Below are 24,459 nucleotides of genomic sequence, written 5' to 3'. Positions count from 1 at the left end.
TGTTAGTCAAGAGGAGAGGTCTAAGACTGATCTCGTAGAAACTTGTAGCGGTATTCGGCAAATATGTGTAATTTTGTCTAATAGACTAAACACGATTGACGATAAAGAAAGCAGTTCCGATAAAGACTGAACACGATCGACGATAAAGAAGGCAGAATGTGACCTGGAACACCATTCTTATTAAGGACGGTTAGTCCTTAGTCTAGATGGAACTACGCGTTTCTAGTGATGCTTTACCTACAAATATAAAGTCTGATTTAAATATAGTTTATCTAAAATAATTTTTCCTGGTTTTTGTTCCCTTTTCTACATAAGTTAAAAAATGGGTTTATTGTATTTATTTTAAACATCGTACCTTAACTAGAAACGGTAAGGAAACTAATATTGTATTGTAAATCCCATACAAAAAACTGAAATGTGTATCTTTTTTTTACCTATTTCGATGAAGCTGATTATAAAAAAATGATGATTATAAAATGATGATTATTCGATGATTATAAAAAAAATTTATAATGCATGATTATAAAATGTAAGTGTTAAGATAGCGAAACTTTAAGAATTATATATGTATAATATATTGATACTCGATACTATAGTTAATGTACTATCCAAGCACGATATTCATACATTTATTTCAAGAAACAAATCTCTCATTTTCACCCAGAAACTTCTCTGTTTGTTTGATTTTGTTTGTATTTTGGAATTTCGCACAAAGCTACTCAAGGGCTATCTGTGCTAGCCGTCCCTAATTTAGCAGTGTAAGACTAGAGGGAAGGCAGTTAGTCATCACCACCCACCGCCAACTCTTGGGCTACTCTTTTACCAACGAATAGTGGGATTGACCGTCACATTATAACGCCCCCACGGCTGAAAGGGCGAGCATGCTTGGTGTGACATAGATTCGAATACGTGACTCTCAGATTACAAGTCGCACGCCTTAACACGTTTGGCCATGCCGGGCCCAGAAACTTCTCTTGAAAACAATTTTAGCAGTGTTGTCACAGATACCCTTTAAGGCTGTGAAACAATAACGAACTTAATATGTGAACGTAATAATCACAACTAAGAGGCCTTAAAACAATATAAATTACTTCAGATGCGTTGGCATTATCATTTGATACAAATTTTAAATATGAACTATTTGGACTGAACTCTTATTGTTGTTTTTTTTGTTTTAGTTACGCATAAAAACTACACAAAGGGCTAATTGTGCTCTGCCCACCATGAGCATCGAAATCCGATTTCTATCAGTAAAAGTCCGCAAACAAAATGCTGTGCCACTGGGGGCGCAAATGAGCTCTTACCAAAAATATCAAGGCTTTTCGCCTAAATTACCTATGCACGTGAGAACTATCCATATAATTAAAAGAGTGTAAGTTTTTAAACTTCATTAGACTATGCAAAAGTGAAATTAGGAGTATGTAAGTACGAATAACGTTACCATATGCTTAAGGGAGGGAAAGATGTAGGTAGTACTATGAATTGTAAAGGGGAAGGTATTTGAGAAGTTAATCTGTCGTAGCTCAGACAACAGTGTTTATGTGTTAAAAGTTTTATGTGTGAGATTTTTCATTTGTTTACAGACACTTAGAGTCTGTTTCCGTTATCCTATTGAGTTTTAATAATTTCCACCGATATCTAAGTTTTTCTAAATTATACTAGATCTAGTGTTTCTCACTGTTTAAGTCGATCGGTTTGTTACTTTTGATCACACCATTTATCTTTTGTACTAAAAGTGTTTGTTCGTATAATGTGCTGTGGAATAGATATATCATAACCCACCACCAGTATACCACTCATATGAACTAGTAGTGGCATGGCCGTCAGATTCTTTCAGAACTCTTCGTACCTAACCTCGCTCGTGAGTAATCTAGATAGGTCACGTGGTTGTTTTAATTACTTTAAAAACACGATACTTCCTTGACATTTTATACCTTTAGTGCATTCAAATACAAATGATCACCAAAAAATGTTTCGTACGTCAAGCACAAGCTACTGTTGTCTTTTTCCTAAAAGAAATATACTCTGTCACTGTCATTAAAATTCGTCTTTTATTAAACTTGAGCCACGTAGTTTGTAAACAACAAACAGTGTATCAAAAACAAATATTTTTTAGTATAAAATAATTAACAGTTCTCTGTTGTTTCTTTCATTAGATTTCAAACTACGACAGTTTTCTTGAATGGGCAGACGGCCACTGTCGTTTCGTGTACCGGCCAGATTGTGAGGAAGCCCGGCGGCACTCCAGTGGCTGGGCGATGAGAAATACCAATAACCATAATGTCCACATTCTCAAGAAGTCCTGCCTCGGGGTTCTACTTTGTAGTTTACGGTGTACTTTAGATTCTGGGGAAAAAGTGACTCTCAGGCCTGCTATCTGTGATAAAGCAAGGAAGAAACAACAAGGTAAGAATAATGTGTTGATATATATATATATATATCACAAAAAATTATAATAAACTACTTCTATTATAAATTGAAAAAAAAATACAAAAACAACATAGAGTACTACTTACGCGAAAAAGGAAAATAAATATATTTTATCAAGGAAAACTTCTTCAGGTGTTCCGAGTCTCACTTCACCAAACTTTCTCTATATGTTTGTTTTGAATTTTGCGCAAAGTTATACAAGGGCTATCTGCGCTAATCGTCTTTAATGTAGCAATGAAAGACTAGAAGGAAGGCAGCTAGTCATCATAATCTACCGCCCACCTTTCTCTATATAGTAAACAACTCTGAAACTTTCCATACATGCTTCTTAGCAGAGCAATATATGACTAAATTTAGTATATTTTATATTAAAATTATAAAAGTGGGGAAAATTTATCTGAGCTGAAAATTATTGTTGTACACAAGTAATTTTATAATAATTAGAGGGTTTTGAGACAGTAAGTTAATATGTAGTATATCACTTTAGACAGTAATTGACAGTGCGGTGGTATTGTAGTTACGACCATCCTTGGCCCGGTATGGCCAGGTGATTAGGGCGATCGACTCACAATCTGAGTGTCGCCAGTTCGAACCCTCACCTCACCAAACATGCTCACCTTTTCAACCGTGAGAGCGTTATAGCGTCACGATCAATCCCATTATTCGTTGGTCAAAGAGTATCCCAAAGAGATGGGGCGGATGGTGATGACTAGCTGCCTTCCATTTAGCCTATCACTGCTAAATTAAGGACTTCCAAACAAACAAAAACGAATGTCCTTGGCTCGACTCTGAGCAGTAATTGTGTATGAGAATGAATCTTCGTCTTGATTTAATTTTCTGTCACAAAAGTATATATCTTCAATAAGCCTGCGGTAAGTTTACAAACTTGAAACGCTAAAAACCTGGTTTAGATACCCGTGGTGGACATAACACAGATAGTCTATTGTGTGTATTTGTACCATAACAAAACAAACATCTCGCAAAAATAAAGAAACAACTATTTCCGTTTATTAACTACGTTACTAGTCATTATTGGAATCGATTTTTATAAGTAAAAAGTGTAAACAACTTCATTGTTATTACTGCATCTAAAGTGTTTAATCATAAGTTTCCAATTATTAGACGTATGTTTTATGTTTAAATTGTACATTTTCCATTGTCGAAAACGTTTTCTTGAATTATTAGTCTTTTTGTTAGCCATATTTTGTGTATATGTTCGGAAAAAGTCACACCCTGGGAACGTTATTAAAGATACAGAGCAGCTATAAACGTTAAATGAATGATAAAACAAAATTCGACTGAAGTGTTACATAAACATCTGCGGAGTATCTTGTGTGTTTTAAAATATGCACTAATAATGCTTTGTAATAAAAGTGGTAAAACACTTATAATATAATATATCATGTATTTTACCAGTAAAACCAAAACAAATTACAGAAACCGTAGTTTATCTACACATTATAAATAATTCTTTACAATTTTGCAATATATAATAGACGCCAAAGTCCAGTAATTTAGTTTACAATTTATTAAAATTTACGTTTTCTTGCATGTTTGCTTTTCATCACTACAAAAACAAATTTTCTACAATATTATAAAATGACTTACTGTTTTTACTGTGCAGCTCACCTTTCTCAGTTAGTCACTAGCATATCTGTCTTGTCACAAAAAAAACTGTAGCGTAAATTATATCATCTGCTTATACCTTGCAGAAACCATCTCCCTATTTTCTGCTTCCACACTAGAAATATGTTCATTATATTTTTATATATTTACCTCTTTTAATCGGTTGTTGATACATATGTAAATCAAATCTTAAATTCAAAACAATCAATCTCTATACCATTAGACCTATCTGTATCTCAATTTTTACCAACTCTCTCTCATAAATATAGGTATTCCACAGCATGGGTAGAGATGAATTTATATAGAGTAGCAGAGGTTACCCTATCTTTCTTATTAATACCCTTTTGTTGATTGATTTGCTTATTTATAAATTTTGATTTGATGCATTTTTAATTAAACTTAAGAAAAGGGTATTGATTGTTGTCAAATGTTATTAACAATTACATGGAAGCGTGTAGATTCCGTGATTTCCATTGATATGGACTGCCTCGGCCCATGAATTGTCCATGTGTAGGATCCATCAGTTCACAGCCAGGAAACGTAGCTAAGTGTAAGTAGTCGGTTGTCCTATACAAAAAGTGCTATGACAAGAGGTTAGATTTTCACCAAATTCCACACCTCCGTCAAATACCAAAAAAAATTAAAAAGTGGCAGCATAGCCTAGTAACATGAAATGCGCAGCATATAGACATATCCTTCAGGTAAAAAACTGTTGTGTGTCAAGAAAAATTCACCTCTGATTGTTTCAACATTGATTATCGGCTGCGCTCTGTATAAAACCCCAACAATACCTTGTAAATTGTGCCAACTTTTCAAGTGTAACCACGTTAACAGAACCAAAAAAGTGATCAACTGGAGATTAAAATATAGAAAAAGTATTTTAGACAATTATTATTGTTTAAATGTTTAGAATGCTATTCTGTAACAACTCTACTCTAGAAACCATAATTTCGTTTTATTTCAATGGTCATTTGCGAAAATAAAAATATTAGATGCATTAAATCTTTTAAATTTCAGGAAATACAATTTGGCTACCTTAAGATAATTAAGCAACAATATAATTTTTTCCTCGGTATTTTTAAATAACTCCACTTCCCTTTTATTTTAAATTCATACGCGGAGGAATAATTGAGAAAATTATTAAAGTTTGTACATCAGCAGCCGGAGCACAACCTAACTTGCGTGATGTTTTTCATGAAACACACGACAACAAATACTTCAGCATTTATTATCTGGGTTTATGTTTATTATTAAATAATTATTTACCTCCACAATACATATAATTAAACAGACATAATTCTTTGACATGTAATGAAAATGTGTCAGAGCTGGAATTCTTGTTTAATTTTTCTCGAATTGATATGTAGATCATGCTATATTCACTTTCTTTCATTACGTTTATCCACTTTATTTATATTGTAATTATTCGTATTTGGAATTAATTCATACCAATGTAAAGATAAAAACGTACTGTATATTAACGATAATTAACAACACATAAAAATCAACATATTAATGTTTTCCTTTGCCTCTCAAAGTTTATTCCATCTCCCTCTTCCTTTCTTTGGTTAAACTCTTGTCTTTTATATTCCTTTCTCAAAGGTGTGAGACCTGGCCGAACAGGTCATTTTCTTTCTGACCTTGCACCTGTTTTCTGTATATCAGATTCTATGGTTTCACAACATTAATGAATTGTAATCTCTCCTGAACTTGGAAAAACAGACGTTTCTTTTAACAGTCCAAGCAACCTGGCTACTACACGGTGATATTGTAAACTAATAATCATTGTGTATATTTAAACAATTAATTAATAAAGATGTCTTTAATATTGTCATTCTGTTGCAAGTTACCAGAAAAGTAGTCTTCAATTTGGCTTGAATTTGTTTTGGAATTTCGCACAAAACTACTCGAGGGCTATCTGTGCTAGCTGTCCCTAATATTGGGCTACTCTTTTACCAACAAATAGCGGGATTGACCGTAACATTATACACCCCCACGGCTGGGAGGGCGAGCATGTTTAGCGCGACTCGGGCGCGAACCCGCGACCCTCGAATTACGAGTCGCACGCCTTACGCGCTTGGCCAGGCCAGGCCTAATTTGGCTTGAGATGAAAGCATCAATTATCAATTGCAACTGTAAAATTGCATATTATATAATATTAGTATTTCATTATATCGTGTTACAGGCAAACCTTGTCCAAACAGAAAATGTACCGGTCGTCTGGAAGTTTTACCCTGCAGAGGGCACTGTGGTTACCCTGTTACCCACTTTTGGCGACACACAGATAATGCTATCTTTTTTCAAGCTAAGGGTATTCACGATCACCCGAAACCGGAACCTAAGGCGACAGCTGAGGCTAGAAGATCTCTCCATGGAGGCATTAAACGACCAAGAAGCAGTACCAACGCAACGGGAGAGCAAAGAATCAGATTAAACGGACAGGCTGTGTACAATGGAAAGGTAAGAGTAACGTCACCAAGTGGAAAAAACAAAACTTTCTTAAGCAAGACTTATATAACTCATAACATTGTGATTTATAGTTATCATTATAAATAATTTTCAGTTCTTTGGAAATAGGAACTTTAATTAAAAGGAACACTTGAAACGGTAAGCAGTACAAATTCAACCGCCACAAGTATACAAAAATGAAATCTTAGTTTTTACATTCACTCTTTTCATTTCATGAAACTCAAAGTTTCTAATATCTCAGATTGCTAATCTTAAGTCTGACTTTTGACATTTCGGAAGAAACTTCAGAAAGAATCAATCAATTAAAACATTTAGAGTCAATAGTTTGTATTTTGGTTTTATGGTAAAGCTACTAAAAAAAAACACCAGCCGTCATCCCTAATTTTAAACTACTGATAAAGGGAAATCAACCATCCACCACCTATTCATATGACGCACTGAAAGTTTTAAAAGAAGTAATATTTTGTGATACGCAAGAAAGCGAACCCCTCTTTCCAAATTCCAAAACCACATTTCTGCAGCAAAGCCAGCTTACGCCCTCTAATAAGGTAACGAAATCATTTGTAAAAATTTAATCAACTCGATCAGGAATTTTCCAAGCAAAGTTATGTAGCCTTATTTTGAAAAGTCGTTTACAACTTTGAGTTGTAATGTGTTTCTGTAAATTGCGAAGACATTGACTTCCAAAATTTCATTTGAAATGAAATGTTGGTAGTTAAAAATATTAACAATTAAAAATCTGTACAAATTATAATTGTTCATACTAACAAACAGTTTAAAAATCACATTAGAATTCAAAATCACAATAGAATGTCAAGTACAAAAGGCTTTTCCTTCCTTCTCTTGGGTAGTCGCCAGCATTACAAATACACTTTGCATTTCTAATTAAAAATAAATTTTCTTCATTTTGTAATCACAACCAGCTATAGCGATTCAGGTCGTAAGTAAACTTTTGAATTAAACTATAAATATTTATCTCATTATCCGGTAAAAGATTTATAAATTTAATATTGGTAATATTGAACTACTACGCAAGAGAGTTGGCTAAGAATCTTAAAAATTTCTCTCTCCTTGAAATTTTAAAGTTAGATATTTTATATAACAATTTTTAGGTTTCAATACATCCATCAAGCTTTTGATGCAAAATCTGACCGAATGAGACTCACTATTGAGAAATCTGTTTGTGAATCTGACTTATTTACTAAGTTCAGCATGGCCAGGTGGTTAGAGCGTTTGACTCCTGATCGGAAGGTCATGAGTTCAAATCCCCATCCGACCAAACATGCTAGCCCTTTTAACGGTTAATCCCACTATTCGTTAGTAAAAAAAAAAAAAGTAACCCAAGCGTTGGCTATGGGTTGTGATGATTTCCTGCTTTTCCTCTAGTCTTACTTTGCTAAATTAGCGGCAGATAGCCCTGGTGTAGTTTTGCGTGAAATTAAAAAACAAACAGAGTTATTTACTCAAATTTTGAAGTTATTATTAAAAAGAGTCTGTACTACATCAAACACGTAGTTTTTAAAGTGTGGATTCATGATGTTCCAAGAACGTTTTACATAAATCTCTGGAATTCAATTCACGGGGACAAAAAGATAAAAGACCATAGGTCATACGTAGATGAGATGTACCTACGAAAGGGCGATAGTACTTTTAACGAAGTGAAAATTTAGAGGAAAGATTGGTATGTAATAACTATGCATTTGAAGAATACCAAAATGTTTCATTAGGGGATTCTATCGTCATATGATGCGCCTACGGTTTTTATTTAGTTAATAGACTAAAAGGAGTGGTTCTGTATGAAATAAATTACATTGACTGCTTAGACGAATAGAGGGATCAATCAAATTCAACCACTGTAAATACATGTTTAGAACATTAAACGTTTAATACTCATCCACTTATACATAATTTTTGGAAAACAACATTATATTTTGCAAATTACCGTTTTTGGTTTTTACTTACAAAGGAAATTGGCTGTTTTACCCGCCTTTTTCCAGTTCGGGAAGAGAACGAATTTGAGACGGATTAACATCCTTATGCAGGGAACAAACGAAAGCAGGCGTTAAACGATCTTGTCCCCCCAGCTCTTGGTATAAAATTGGTATAATGATAGCTTTATGCCATAACGATAAGTACAATTTGCGACTATTAGCGTCTCGGATTCCCTTAAAGTCTTGCGGCTTCCCGGCAGCCTTATCGGCAATGGCGTGGTAGAATATATTTGTATGCACAGCATAATAATAACTATAGTTGTCTGGGTGATCCGTTTGCTACTTAAGTTATATTTTTTTCATCCATAAACACAGAGGGAGAATTAATGAAGTGTAAGTAAGGAGCTACATCTTTTTAATACTCAATACATGCACATCTATTAACTTGATCATTTCACCAGCAAGTTAGATCATACCAATCCAAGATTTTAACGGTTTTAGTAATATGATTTTAATACAGTGCCAAAGTAATTTATACAGATCATGGTCAACCACATGTCTATAATTCATATTTGTTTATGTATTATGACATGAAATATATGTCAAGTTGTTATTGCGAATGAAGTATTGTTACTTTTAAATAGAATTTAATTATCTTTATAAGAAAAGAGAAATTTCAACAACCATTACAGATCTTTTTTGTAGCCATATCTAAGATTTTTACTAAGTAGCGCGAAAGCAGTCTATGGTTAACAATGGTTATCACGGTCAAATCAGTATGTTCTAAAATTAGCGCGAAAAGAAATAATGAACATTAAACAGATCTTAGTGTTTAGCAATGTGTGGTCATCGTTTTACGTTACCCATCGGGCCTGGCATGGCCGAGCGCGATAAGGCATGCGCTCGTAATCTGAGGGTCGCGGGTTTGCATCCCCTTCACGCCAAACATGCTCGCCCTCCCAGCCGTGGGGGCGTTATAATGTGACGGTCAATCCCACTTTTCGTTGGTAAAAGAGTAGCCCAAGAGTTGGCGGTGGGTGGTGATGACTAGCTGCCTTCCCTCTAGTCTTACACTACTAAATTAGGGACGGCTAGCACACATAGCCCTCGAGTAGCTTTGTGCGAATTTCAAAACAAACAAACAAAGTTACCCATCGATTAAAAGTGGTAAAAATACACTATTCAGATTTGGTTGACATAAACTACATTGTTGAATGGAGTGAAAACCCCAACCCGTGTAGCAGAAGACAACGTTTCCAACTTTTGGCCTAGATATTCAGATTAACTTTGATTTTAATAGTTTTAAGTATTATCTTCAAACTAAAGGCTTAAACTTCTTACATGATACTAAGTAAGTCATTAACCAAAAGCTTATTTTAAACAATATCTAGGGATGTGAAAATTAATTTGGCAAGTTTCGTACTAATTATCATGTTTACTTAATGATAAAGATATTTTTTGTGGGAGGAAAAGCGTATCAAAAAGAGTTTGTTTAAAGTATCACCTTTGGCAAAATGAACACTCATAATGATTACTTTTTTATTAATTTTGTTGTAAAAATAAGAAATGTTTATATTTTATAATTTAAATTCATAATATTTTTCAAAAGGGCGCTCTGACAACACTACTGTTAATTGTATTTGGCGTTTTCAAGCCAGTTATTGAATACACTTAGCAAGAATTAAATATCTCAAGATTTACATCTTATTTCAACGATAATAAAATATTTCAAAAGATTAAAAGGTTCACTACATTTACTTATTCTCGTCCCTTGTAGTTCAGCAATCACCCAGGATTCAATCCCCTCAGGCAGACAACTGTGTTGCTTTGCATCAGAAATGAACAACTTTCTCTTTAAAAACGGTTTATGTTTTGGGCATTTCTAAAAACTTCAAAAATTAGTGGTCACTAATTAGTGGTCAGTAAATTAATGATTTTGGAATTTAATGTAATAGTTTTCAGTCGTTTTCCATGGTAGGTTTCATCTTGGCCCGGCATGGCCAAGTGGGTTAAGGAGCTTGAGTCGTAATCTGAGGGTCGTCGGGTCCGAATTTCCATCAACACCAAACATGCTCATCCTTTCAGCTGTTGGGGAGTTATACGTTACAGTCCATTCTAATATCCATTGGTAAAAGAGTAACCCAAGAGTTGGCAGTGGATGGTGATGACAAGCTGCCTTCCCTCGAATTTTATACTGCTAAATTAAAAACGGCTAACGCAGATAGCCCTCGTGTAGCTTTGCGCGAAATTCAAACAAACAAACAGGTTTCATTTTTAATTTGTATAGTTTGTTTAAAGTTAAGCAAAAAGCTACAGCGTCGATTATCTGTACTCTGCCGACCACGGGTTTCGAAATCCGGCTTCTAACATTTCAAGTCCGCAGACGTACCATTATTTCACTGGGGGGGGATAAACAGAGGATAAAATAATGCAAAATATTTGTAAAACTTTTCACTCATAATTTAGAAATAACATAATTTTAAATATTCGAATAGAATATTGAAATTACTTAAAGTATTTCTCATGGTTTTAGGGCGCTTGTTTAAATTCTGCAGGCTCAGAGAATTAACCTTCAACGTTAAATCCCAAGATAGGTTTCAATGATCAATTAGAAACTCGTACTATGCGTGCGTGACATAATAATCAAATGTGTAAACTTTCCACCCGTCGAATAACGATTCTTGTCATTGATGCAACATTAAGAAAGTTGTAATAGATATTATTATTTTATTTTTGGTTTTTAATTCAATTTACAAATATTGGTATTAAAATATACCTATCTCATTAAGTGGAGTAAAGTTATGTAGAAACATTTTCTATGGAGAATTTACATCTCATTCTAAAAATTTATAATTTTCAGTGACAAATTTAAAAATTAAATCATGAAACTATTAAAAAGATTACAGTTAGAACTATACTTTTACGTTTAATTTGTAAGTGCATATGCGATATATGTGAGTACATTTATATTCGAGCACTCGATAAATTATTTAGTTAAGAAGTTTTATGGAGGTTGCATTCATACACGAAAAATAATTAGTTGAACAACACCCGGACTCAAAAGAAAGACACAAAAATAATGTCATTTGCTATATTTCTGATGAGTGTATATTTTATTAAAAATGTACGTAAAAGCTTAAAACAACTTGAAAACCTTTCAAACAACAGATGGTGTCACCTAATTCATTGTGAAGTATGTTCGAGTTTATCTTTGTCTTTTAGTCTATTCAAATCAAAACTAATAATATAGTTCTGGGCTAAAATCATCGTGTTATTTCAAATTTCGTTGAAACGCGGACACAAATCTAAAATGTTACCGTTCTTTTGTATGATTTTGATTTTAGTTTGCCAGTTGCCAGTATTTGTTTGTCACTTCTTTAAGGGCTAGCTAGGCCCAGCACGGCCAGGTAATTAGAATGCTCGAGTCACAATCTGATCGTCATGGGCTCGAATCCTCGTTCCATCAAACATGCTCGCCCTTTCAGTCATGTGGCGTTTCATCTGAGTTCAATCCTACCATTCGTTGGTAAAAAGAGTAGCCTAAAAGTTTGTGATGGGTGGTGATTACTAGCTATCTTTCTTTTATACGAAATTAAGGACAACTAATGCATGTAACCCTCGAGTAGCTTCGTGCGAAATTCAAAACAAACCAAGGGTTAGTTTTAGTTCAAATTTGTTATTTAAGTTGAAGTGTCACTGTTCTTTGGTTTCGTTTTTGGATTTCGCGCAGAGCTACACGAGGGTTATCTGCGTTAGTCGTGCCTAATTTAGCAGTGTAAGACTAGAGGGAAGACAACAAGTCTTCATCACCTGCCTCCAACTCTTGGGCTACTATTTTACCAATGAATAGTGGGATTAACCGAAAATTATAACGCCCCCATTGCTGGAAGGGCGAGCATGTGTGGTGTGACGGGGATTCAAACCCGTGACCCTCAAATTACAAATCGTGTGCCTTAACCACTTGGCCATGCCGGGCCCACTGTGACTTAGTTTTTTATCCCGACAACAAAAGCACATTTCATCGAGACTTCTTTAATCACAAGATGGCATTAAATTCACGAGGAAGAGTTTATAATTTAACAATGAGTTCTTGATCCATTTTATGCAAAATTTGACCATTTAGTTTAAATTGACTTTGTTTATTTGTTACGAAGAAACAAATTTTTTCTCGTCACTTCTTTGTTAATTTTCAACGACATCTATCTATCAATCTGCATTTAAAATTATTTGATTGTATGGAGATGTAATCCAAACTATTAAATCTTACCTGAAAAAAAAATGTTCCTTTTAAATAATGTTTAATAGGTTATTCGAAATATGACGTAATTAAGAACTCTTAGTAAACTATTTTGACATAATATGCCTTCTGAACTATACTTATTTCGGATGGCGTTTTAAAGCTAGGAACCCATCTCTAATAATCCACATAAACGCTTGACAAGGTGTATGATATGAATACGTAAAGTGAAATACAGTTAAATATCGAACACATAGACTATTTTGCCCATTTTATCTTTGATAAAATTAAAGATAAGTGAATTAATGTAAATATTCTAGCACCTATAATATATAACATTATTCAGGTAAAAGAGAGGCTAATTAATCTAACAGCCAAGACATCACTCCTCCAACAAAACAAGACGTGTTTCAATAATAAGATGGCACTTTAAAACTATGAACAATTATCTAAGGATTTCTAAAGGATTATATTATGGAAAAGAAAAAAAAGTCAAAACTGTCATGTCATTAATTGGAATATTTATCTCAGTACTTTCATCTCACATCACAGGTGATTTTAGTGATTTCATACCTTTATAACTGTGGAACAGAAATATCGCATTATGATCCTCTTTACTTTTGGCTAATAAGCAGTTGTTAGTGACCTCTTAAAACAAATCCCAATTCCTACTCTCCATTTAAAGTTACAAATGTACAAACACTAAAGCTCACAGTAAAATAAAACAGATTGTAAAAATATTACAACAGGCCAGTTTAAGTATCGGCTTAAGCTCCGTGATTCTGACTTTTACTCGTCGTTCTGCGTTTCTCTTTATCTTGTCCTGTGTAGACCTTTGTTTCAAATAACTGTTATTTGAAGCACACGGTTATCACGCGGATTTTAACAAGTGAGGGGGGAAAATCGCGACGTCGCGACAAATTACGATTTGCACTACTGTTTGTTTTGCTAAGATGAAATCACAGGTTTTGATGCTATTAAACATTCGATGGATCTCTCTTTCCTTATCATCATGCCATTCATGATTCTGCCAGGGAGCAGCTACCACCGCACAAGGTCTTATAAGAAGCACATGCCCTTCCTTTAGAGACTGTATCATTAATAGAAAACGAGAAACACGAGGAAACTTAAAATGTGGACTAAAAGCGTCGAAATTAAAAGTGCGTGATAGACTCATTGGTGCGTATCGTTACGTAAAAAAATTATAATAAGAAAATATTTCCTTGCTGAGTTACAGCAAAGAAATCAATTTAGACGTAAGCTTGTAAAATGTAGTTTTAATAAAAGTAAAATCATGGACTACTTACTCACCGAGGAAAATATCAGCCATAATTGGGCTAATAAAATACTTTTGTAGTAAATACCCAAATTAAAGATTTTAATCAGGGTCAATTGAAATATCAAGACAGTTAATAATGTTGATGTAATAAATTTGTTTGTTTGTTTGGGAATTTCGCACAAAGCTACTCGAGGGCTATCTGTGCTAGCCGCCCCTAATTTAGCAGTGTAAGACTAGAGGGAAGGCAGCTAGTCATCATCACCCACCGCCAACTCTTGGGCTACTCTTTTACCAACGAATAGTTGGATTGACCGTCACATTATACACCCCCACGGCTGGGAGGGCGAGCATGTTTAGCGCGACGCGGGCGCGAACCCGCGACCCTCGGATTACGAGTTGCACGCCTTACGCGCTAGGCCATGCCGGGCCGCAGATGTAATACACTTTTGTTATTTCAAAGACAATAAAATAACTTTGCCTGCAGTGTACAGACTAAATGGTTTAGAATTAATAACATATAAATCGTAACAATTAAGTAACCCGTAATTAAAATAACATTTTATATATCTTAAGAGGTTTCAGATCAATTTGAAATTAACTAACATGTCGTTTTTTCTTTTTTTTTTATTATAAACATTGCCTTATGTTCGGAGAAACAACAATTTTTCCCTTGTGGCACAAATCTACATAATAGGCTATCTGAGCTCACCATGGATATCGAAACCCGGTTCCTAGCGTTATAAAATCCGCCGTTTTACCGCTGTGCCACTGAAGGGCTCTGTGGTAGAGCGATGAAAATTACTGTCATACCTACTTAGCATTATATAAATACCATTGGCTAAATAAAAACAAGAACACGATTTTTAAAAAATACAATTTTTTTAAATATAGGTTATAACAAGTCGATAAAGAATAATGAAAATATTCTAATTTTCTTATCAAATACAAATCTGAGTTCCGGCCATATTTCCATGTAATGTGCAACTGTTACATGCCAGTCTGGACAAAGTTATTTTGTTTTTGCAGTACGATTTCAGAATAAACCAGATTTCATGTTTGAAAATGCTTAGTCATTAGTTTGTTGAATGAGTTCTATGAAACTTCCTTTCTCTGTTATTTTATTTCTTATTTAAGCCACTGTGAATGCTGTGGTACCAGAAGCAGAGTCGTGGTGTTCTTATTTGTTCATTATCAAGTCTGAGCCTATTTGAGACGTGTGAGAACATGTTATTTGATTATTCTGATGCAAAGCTGCTTGAAGGCTAGCTGCCATTCTTTTATGGGGCACCGTACACTGACAACCCATGAGCTACTCTAATCAAGTAGTGGGATTTGACCATCACTTTTATAACGCACCCAGAATGCGAAGAATGATTTTTGTTTTCGGTGGTACGGAAGCGAGGATCACAGAACCGAGAATTCGGTGCAACAAGTACCGGGCTACGCTCTGCCCGTTGGAGAACATGAACTTCCATAAACACAAACACGTTTCGTCTATGGGTTACAATTTAAGGGGGATGTATGTTTCTAATTACTCGGTGAAGATTGCAAGAAGCTACGATATCAATAAATTTTGTAAACTTTAAGTTTCTGTGAATAAGAACTGTTACAAATATCTATCTATCTAGCAAAATTTACGAAGTGAAAACACTGAACATGTGAAACATTATCTTAATAGAGTGTTTGTTATTCGTTTTACTACTCATACAAAAACCAGTACAATAACTATGAAAAATCTTTATATTTTGTTTATCTCTCATGAACTATGATACTTCTCATTTTCTACATTAGAACATTTTATGAAGTGAACAGTTAAGATTCAGTAGAGAAATGAGTAGGCAAGCAGCGCTCTCACGTGAGGCGTGAAATTGCGCTGTTTCAATGTGCTATTCTCCTTCAATATAAAAGAAGGTGGAGACGGTTGACACTGGGGAAGTAGGGGAGCGAGAATGTCGAGGGTTCTTCTAGCAAGCTTGTGTTGATACTGCTTATTTGAACATCGCTGATAAAACGACCGTTTATCCTAGTGATGGCAGAATCTTATCAGCCGTAATACAAACTTAGGCTGAAGAGAAGCCTAATTTGTCGGAATACAGAGCGGTCTCTTCAGATGGTTGTGGTAGAAATTTGCTCGCAATCATGCGAAAGTATATTCGTTTGGTAACAGTTGCTTCCGAGAAACTGTGTAGCCTCCATTACTGAGGCCACCTGTACAAGTTCTCACGTCAAATTTCTCTAAAGCATAATGTAGCCCTTCAGCTTATTATCTTACAAACTGTTTTTCATATATCGTATAGATACCAGAGATAATCATTGTTTCAAGTAAAAAGTATTTCAGTTGTTAACAATAACATAGATAATTCTGCTACTGTGAATATTGGTCATTTTTCACAAATATACCAATAAAAGTAAATTATTGGTTTTGATGAGCATACATTACTGATTGATATATCAAAACGAAATTCGGTTTCTTCTGGATATTACATATTTTTGTCGCATTGCGTTTAAGGTTAATGTAATTCACAATTTAATATTCCCATGTTTAAAATTTTATTACTATCAATTATATTATCTTTGACTTTGAGTATGACGTACAGTTGTAATTAGGCATAATATTAATATACGATGAAAAAATGTATACTTTTAATTGTAATTAATATTCATATAACATGAAATTATTGGATTAGCAACCAGCATAACTTCTAGTTACAAAATTATATATTATGCATGTTTAGAAGACGATTTTAATGCCAGAAGTTGACGAAGCATCGTAAAATTAATAAGCCGAAAAATTGTTATAAAAGTTTAGCTGCATTTTTTAACATTCCTCTTACATTGTCTGTCGATAATGACTCGAAATCAGAGATGTGTGAAAATAGCATGTCAGATCTATCCTTTCTCTCTCACAAGTCACTGCCCAGTAAGCTTTGTGTTCAGTATTGTTTTTACACAGCTATAATTTCGAGCTATAATTCACAAATTAAGAGAAATGTGAGGAAAAGATCTGCCGTTAGACGGTATTTTAGGAGAGAATTAAAATCAAGAAAGGAAGTATGATATGATACAAATACACAGAAATAGAAGTTCGAGAAATATTCAGTTTACACTAGGGTAATTTTGTAACTTCAAAGTGTGTGTGTGTGCGTTTTTCTTATAGCAAAGCCACATTAAACTATCTGCAGTGTCCAACGAGGGGAATCGAACCCTGATTTTAGCGCTGTAAATCCGTAGACTTATCGCTATATCAACATGGGACGTTTTTATTTTAAGACTATCCATTCACGTCTGTGTATAAACAAGTACTATATTCCCTGTCAAACCAGTCAACACACAGTAAAACAACCAATCTTTTATAACTTCATTAATAATATGTTTTCATGTTATATTAAATTTGGTTGACTCTTTATTTGAAATATGTTAAATAAGAGTAACAGAAATATTGCTGGTAAGCAAACAGGAGCAGGAGTGTATTTAGAACAAAGGGATTGTATAAATACCGAAGAAATTTGTTGGTTTCAAAGTTACATAGAGTTATCTGCGATTAACCGTTTCTAATTTTGATCTTATAGACTAAAGTGAAAGCAAGTGGCTCACCATCAGTTCTTGAGTTTTGACCGTAGCTCTTATAATGAACCCGCAGTCTCAAAGTGAGGAGAGAGAGTTTTTGTAACAACGGGACAGGGACCATGCACTCTATAATTCATAGTTCGGCACGTAAATAGCTAGGCCACGTCTCATGCTATTGAAGAAAAAAAATATTTTTTCTATTATGTGTCATTTAGAAATTAATAGTATCTTGTATCCATAAACAATAGTTTTAAGTCAGATTCACATACAAATCTATGTATAGGTAGCCTCCCGGTGGCTCTGTGGTACGTCTGTGGACTCAGACCGACGAAAACTGCGTTTCGATACCTATGGTGGGCAGAGTACATCGTGTAGCTTTGTGCTTAATCATAAATAAAATTTATAGGGAATTTTCATTAGATACGTATTTTTATAAATAAACGTAATCAGTTAAAATAAAGTTTTAGTCTCGGGGATCCTGCGAATCTGTTTAACGTTTACAAAAAATTGTAAAGCGAAAAGCTGAGTGAGTTCAATACTTCTTTTCTGAAGTGTCATAGTAGTTTTCAAACTGTTTATCAAAGTCTTTAATTCTTGTCAAGGGACGTTTCCATATTAAAATGGAAAAGTACACAGATCATGGACAATAAAACAAAAATACAACTCAGACACGTCAGAAATCTTTTAAACATACTCATAAACATTTACACGGAGGAACTAATGATGGTGTATTTCCTTTATGCTTCCTTGACAGGCAGATATTTTCAGTTGCAGTTCTGCTTTCTGTTGTAGAATTCACATAAAAATTCACCCGTCAGATAAAAAAATTGTTACACTAAGGTATTCTCCACGCCTGTCGTTTCCAGATCTACCTAACTGTAGATAGTTTATCACTACTTCAGTCTTGTTTTCACGCTTTTTAGTGTAGTTCTTCCGGAAACGTTCAAATATCCTATAGTATTATTTTAGTTTCTCTTGGATCCACCCTCAGAGGTTAAAATGTTTTGGTTTTTTTTAGTTTTGCAACTTCATATTTTAAAATCACGCATAGAAATATATATATACAGATTCCTTTGTCGCCTTCAATCTGGTTATGTACTTGTTTATTCAAAAGATAACCATAACACAAAATCAATATGATATCACTTCAAATTTAAATATGTAGTAGCATTTGATAAAATTGAACAAAATAATCCCGGACGTTTTATTTACATTAATAGAGATAGACAATGCCTCGAAATAATATTTTTTTTATTATTATTATTATTCCTCTAGCGGCAAGCAAGTGAGCTTACACCTTATAAAGCATTAACTATCAATAACGACGGTTGGAAGTTTACTACTGGATGTACTGACTTTCTTAGAATGTCTCAAAGTTCCACTACTCCGTCTGGAAGCATGAAATTCAGTAGGTTAATTTTCGTTAGACTTCTCAAAATAAGTTTTATTTTATCATATTGTACTTAATTAAAGTATGAAAAAGAAACTTAATGCATTTCTGTGTACAAATAAACCATAGTTCAAGAGTTATATTTTAACCTGTCATGTATAAATCTCCTTTTTCAAAAGATACGTAACATTCATACGTGTTACGAATTTTAATATTGTCTAATGCACTATGAACAACTAAAACTTTGTTTAGGTTTTTTGTTCTACGTACTAACTATTTGTATAACAAGACACGCACTGCCATACTTATAATAATTAGTCTTATGGTGCAGATTCGATAAACGTAAAGAATTATATAGGTCTGATGATAATCGTTATCTGTTTAGTAAAAAAACGCCGGTTTTTCTACAAATTTATCAGTCTTTTGTTAGAAAGTTTAGCTGTTGATATAGAAAGTTTTCCAGAAGATCTCGTATATCAAGCCCTGTATCATTTGAGTTTCATATTTCGATAGGTGTGGTGAGATGTACTCTAAATTACTCTTGTACGTTTATGAATAAACAGGCACTGGCACTGCCCAATGCAATTATGAGTTCGCGTTTTCGTTGAGGCATTCTAAATCATAAAAACTTTTGTTTTTAGAAGTGAATGAATGAGTAAGGGACAAAATAATATCAGCGAGTTCTACAAGCTTGTCATTGGTTCTTACGATTTCTGTTATCTTATCTAGATTTAGCCACAACGTGAAACCATACATTACCGTCGATGAGAATAAGAAAATTCGCGAAGGCGGTTAAGAATCTGCTCTCTTGAGCTACTATTTTCTTGAGTCGTAACCACACCCAACCCATCAACTTCGAATAATCTTCTTTACTTTGAAAAAATATTTTTGACAAGACAGTAATTTACCTCTCGAACAAATGCTCGTCACCAAATTAGACCCGACAAAAAGACAAGCTGCTAAAGCAGTTGTAATTACATAAAAATGGCACGTGCTCTTGCTTAAAATTCAACGAGAGGTGTATGTGCCTAGATTAATGAAAGTATGTATGTGTTGGTTTTGTTTTTTTGTTTCTTATAGCAAAGCCACATTGGGCTATCTGCTGAGTGAAAGTATGTGTACCTAATGATGATGTTAATGAAGATGTGTGTACATAGCTTTGTATAGATGTGTGTGTGTTTATTGCTAAGTTAACGAAAGTATGTGTACCTAAGTTACTGAAAGTGTGTGTGTGTGTGTGTGTGTAGCTAAGTTAATGAAAGTATGTATATGTTAATGAAAGTGTATGTACCTAGGTTAATGAACTCAGACGTATGAGGTTGAAGAATTTTCAACATGAAGTAAACTTGATTAAACCTCAAATAAAATACTTATTAAGTCAATATGAGATTCCATTATGTTTCAATAAAACAAGCAGCTTAATTTCAAATTTAAGATAGAAAATGTATTTATGCTTAAAAATATCTTTTCCATAATTCGAATACTCTGGACTGTATCCGAATATAAAATTTTGGATCATCTTCAAGATTAAGGCATTGACATGTAACTAAAGAGATAACGGAGTTTTTGTTACAAACTATCTAAGTACATATAAGTATCTATTACGAAAACAATTGACAATCTACTTTCTGGGCAGGAAGTTTTCATTAATATCAATCTATTTGCGAAGAAATAAAATATTGCAGGAACTGTGTATATTATTCCATAAGCTGACACGACTTTTTTTGCAAAAATGTATTCTTTAATAAAAAAATAAATGAATAAATGTAATTTAACTAGGTTATTTTTTATTATTAGCAGTGGAAAGCAGATGTTCTTGTCCCCCATTTGAATGCCTGTGTCCACCTCAACACGTTGTTACGTCAATTGAAAGTGATTACTTCCCAGGGCGACTGCTTCCCTTCACATCTGATGTACCAACGTACGACCAGACTGATTACAGTCAGGTTGATTCAGCCAATATAGCGAATGTTATGTCATCTGCCATTGAAATGCACGCTGATTCCATATTCCAGGCTATAGACAGTATTCTGAATGAGGACCAATCTTGGGAGAGAGAGCCTCCCTTGTATCTGAATTATGACAGTGCAAATAACATTAGCCAGAAATGTGAAGAAGTTGTTCAGTCGGCCCGATCCTGTGACTTCAGAGGCTACGAATATTACGTTGAGAATGATAAAAAAGATTTTCCATGTGTTTCAGAAACGCTTCATGTCAATATTAATAGCTCAGATTCTGCTGGTCTGGTTTCTAATGACCAAAGCAAACTTTCACATATACATCCTCAGAATGATCTAGATCTCTTTCACCCAAAAGACATCTTAGCGTTAGACCATCCAATCAACAAAATCCCTCATTCTTTTGATTCATGGTCAGACTCCTCATGCCAACAAGATGACTATGTAATGACTCAGCTGGGTAATGTGCCCACATCTCAATCCATCCTTGTTTCAAACATGGATAGCTTTTTTCGGGAGGGAAACGAATCTCCAGCTTATATCGTTCCGGGGACTCCAGTGATGCAGCGGTCAGTGGATGTGTTTCCTCAAACAGGACAAGGAATATCGTCTTGGAGTTGCTGTTCAAACTATCCCTCGCAACCAAAATGTTCCAAATTCGCCAGTGACTATAAAGGTCAGGTTACAAGAACAACTTCCCTTGAATCTCAGATGGGTGAAACTACATATAGTTCTGTGTTCTCTTTTACTAAAAATAATTATTATAATCCGAATTACCTGGATTCTCCTTTTTTATCAAACAACAGCATTGGAGACACAACCGATATGTTCCACGTGACCAATCGGCAGTTTCTATCTGATGGCTCTGTTCCAATTAGCGCTTAAAGTTTAGAAATTAATATTATTCAACACGTCAAACCAATAGGTACAATAATCCAGTGACCAGGATAGAGTCATGGTACAGGAATAGCATAAGCTGAAACCTCACCTCAAAAGAACAAGATAAACCCGGAGTCATAACGGGATAGTTCATGTAGTAACGAAATGCACCTCATGCACGAGGAATCATAATAAAAACGTTTAAAATCAAGTTAAATAAAGGAAATGGTATCGAAATGATATTACTATTCCTATACAATTAAGAGACACATTTCTGCACCAGTTACAGAGATCCTGTCTTTGTCATATAATAGTGATTCTTCCTTGTGAACTTTGACTTTTAAAATGTCATCTAAAATATTTTTCTTTCAGTTGTTCTGTATTAATTGTTGCACTGCACATCTGTATATATTAAAATACATAAAATATAAAAACTATTGTGGCTTCCATTTGTTTTGCTCAGTTTATTTGGTTCACTAAAAGTCTAAAGTAGTTTAAGATAAGTAAATGCAACTCTGTTTCTCAAGTTCTTACATTAGGTTGTACCGTGACTTTTCACTCTCTCCACACATCAACATACCCTACTTCAAACACACGCACATACCTTATATAAAAATCCGTATGAAGCTTACTTGAAAATAAATGCTATCACACCATCATCTTCAAACGTAAACCTATACGGAATTTAAAACTTATGTTAAACAAAGCCAATAAGCTCCTTGGTAAAGTGAAATTGTTGCAAATTTCTGCCCAACTTAGTTCGTCTATATTTTCCTATTACTCAGTAAAATATTTACCTTTCTCGAGAGCATTGTGTTTTTTGTTTTATAGCATAAAACTACACAATGGACAATCTGTGCTCTGTTTGCCACGAAAATCAAACCCCGAATTTTAGCGTTGTAATTCCATAAACTTTACCGCAAACCCACAGAGGGGAGATATTTATCAGAAGGTTATTACATACATACAAAAAAGCAACGAAAGTTTCTTCGTTCGTTTAAAATGCTTATTGCAAAAAATTGTTGCATTAATTTAAATTGCTGCAGGAACTATTTTAGTAAATACTCAAAACTTGTGTTATTCTTGAATTTCTGAAAGTAGTAATAATTGATTTTTATATCTTATTTAATGACATCAAAACATAAATCAAGATATTTTCTTTCTTATTCTCATAAATTACAACCTTTCATCACACTGTTAAACATTGAATTAAACTAAAAATAATATAAACAAGAAAATAAAAAGATAAAAATAAATAAATGTAAGAGCGGTTAATATTATTCCTTGAAACGTTTATGCAACAAAATCTACACTGGAAAGAAATTGTCACTATGCGTGGTCATCAGATAGAGAATGACTGAAATAAACGACATGATCTGTAACGACATGATGAGGCTCCAAGAACCTTTTAATATAATGTACTTGACTTCTTTAAGCCTCAAACAGGACTAAAATCCTATTTTCAAATATATTTTACATGAAATAAAAAATTACCAGAAGTGGATTAATCTGAAAACAAATGTATCATTTCATATTTTTAGTGACTATTATAAAAAACAAATGTCTTATCATTTTATATATTTTTCATTTGTAACTACGAAATACGACGAATATGTAGCTAAATGATATATTGTAAAAATACGGTCTTTGTGCAAAATATATAGAGAACCAAACGATGGAAGTGACCGCTATTGAGCCGGCTTTCTTGAAATCACTTCAGATTTCCAATTAGAACAAACTCTTCTATTCGAGTAAATCAATCTACTAAATATTAACTATATTACTTAACGATATAACGCAGGTGTTTCTGTACTCATTTTATTGCACAAAAATCAACAAAAGTTTATGTGAGAATTAACGAAATAACGATGAACACATCGTAGTATTGTTTTCATCATTAAACTATGCAACTATTAATAGTTACATAGTTTAATGATGAGAACATTACGTATCAAGATAAACAGCTGCAAAATTTATTTTGTGAAAAAAACTATATTTTTACTGAATATGGTCTACAGAATTTAATCTTAAAAATCTATTGAATAAAATGTACAACACAAATACCCAGAGAATTCTAAATATACATGTTCAGCTTCTAACAATTAAATATCAAAATCGCTTTGATTGAACTGATCATAATTTTATTATACATCTGCCAAATAACTCAAAATCTATGTAACAACAAAATGCGGGTTATACATCAAATATAACAAACGAGTTATAAAGTATACATTTGATGACATGACAGATAAAACTATATAAACCAAGCTCAGTTGAACACATGCAAAATAGACAGAAATCAAAACTCTCAATTACTGTGGCTTGTATAGGTAAGTTCATATTTTTTTTGTAATCTTAATGATAAACTGTGTAAATTAGATTGAATAAAAGATTTTTTGGGATCGAAAATAAATGATTATGTAGTTCACAGACAGACATATAAACCTTACTCAAAAACTCAATCTTATAAATACCTAGAAATAGACGAACTTTGAAATATAAAAAGGTTTCAGTGATAGTAAAATAAGCATATTTGTGGTTTGCAAAATATAATATTACAATTATGCTGGCCCGATAGCTGTGGGGGTATTATAATGTTAAGCCCGGCATGGCCAAGCGTGTTAAGGCGTGCGACTCGTAATCTGAGGGTCGCGGATTCGCATCCTCGTCGCGCCAAACATGCTCGCCCTTTC

At 33.8% G+C, this 24,459-nt stretch overlaps 1 protein-coding gene across 3 annotated transcripts in view; it reads left to right on the top strand.

The window, feature by feature from the left end:
* LOC143230447 (uncharacterized) overlaps nucleotides 1-22,192 on the top strand; it is a 37,599-nt gene extending 15,407 nt beyond the window's left edge. The window contains exons 1-5 of one of the 3 annotated variants that reach the window (XM_076464024.1): nucleotides 1,911-1,976; nucleotides 2,157-2,406; nucleotides 6,242-6,516; nucleotides 18,815-18,947; nucleotides 20,727-22,192. In XM_076464024.1, coding sequence (XP_076320139.1) covers nucleotides 1,956-1,976; nucleotides 2,157-2,406; nucleotides 6,242-6,516; nucleotides 18,815-18,947; nucleotides 20,727-21,772 — 1,725 coding nt within the window. In that variant the 5' untranslated portion in view covers nucleotides 1,911-1,955 and the 3' untranslated portion in view covers nucleotides 21,773-22,192. Of the gene's footprint in view, nucleotides 1-1,910; nucleotides 1,977-2,156; nucleotides 2,407-6,241; nucleotides 6,517-18,814; nucleotides 18,948-20,726 lie in introns of those variants that run through there. The other 2 variants (XM_076464023.1, XM_076464022.1) reach the window with 2 other exon arrangements.
* The last annotated feature ends 2,267 nt before the right edge of the window (nucleotides 22,193-24,459 follow it).

Source organism: Tachypleus tridentatus, chromosome 10 (assembly GCF_004210375.1).
Source record: "Tachypleus tridentatus isolate NWPU-2018 chromosome 10, ASM421037v1, whole genome shotgun sequence".
Lineage (NCBI taxonomy): Eukaryota > Metazoa > Arthropoda > Merostomata > Xiphosura > Limulidae > Tachypleus > Tachypleus tridentatus.
This window is presented reverse-complemented; position numbering and strand designations above follow the sequence as displayed.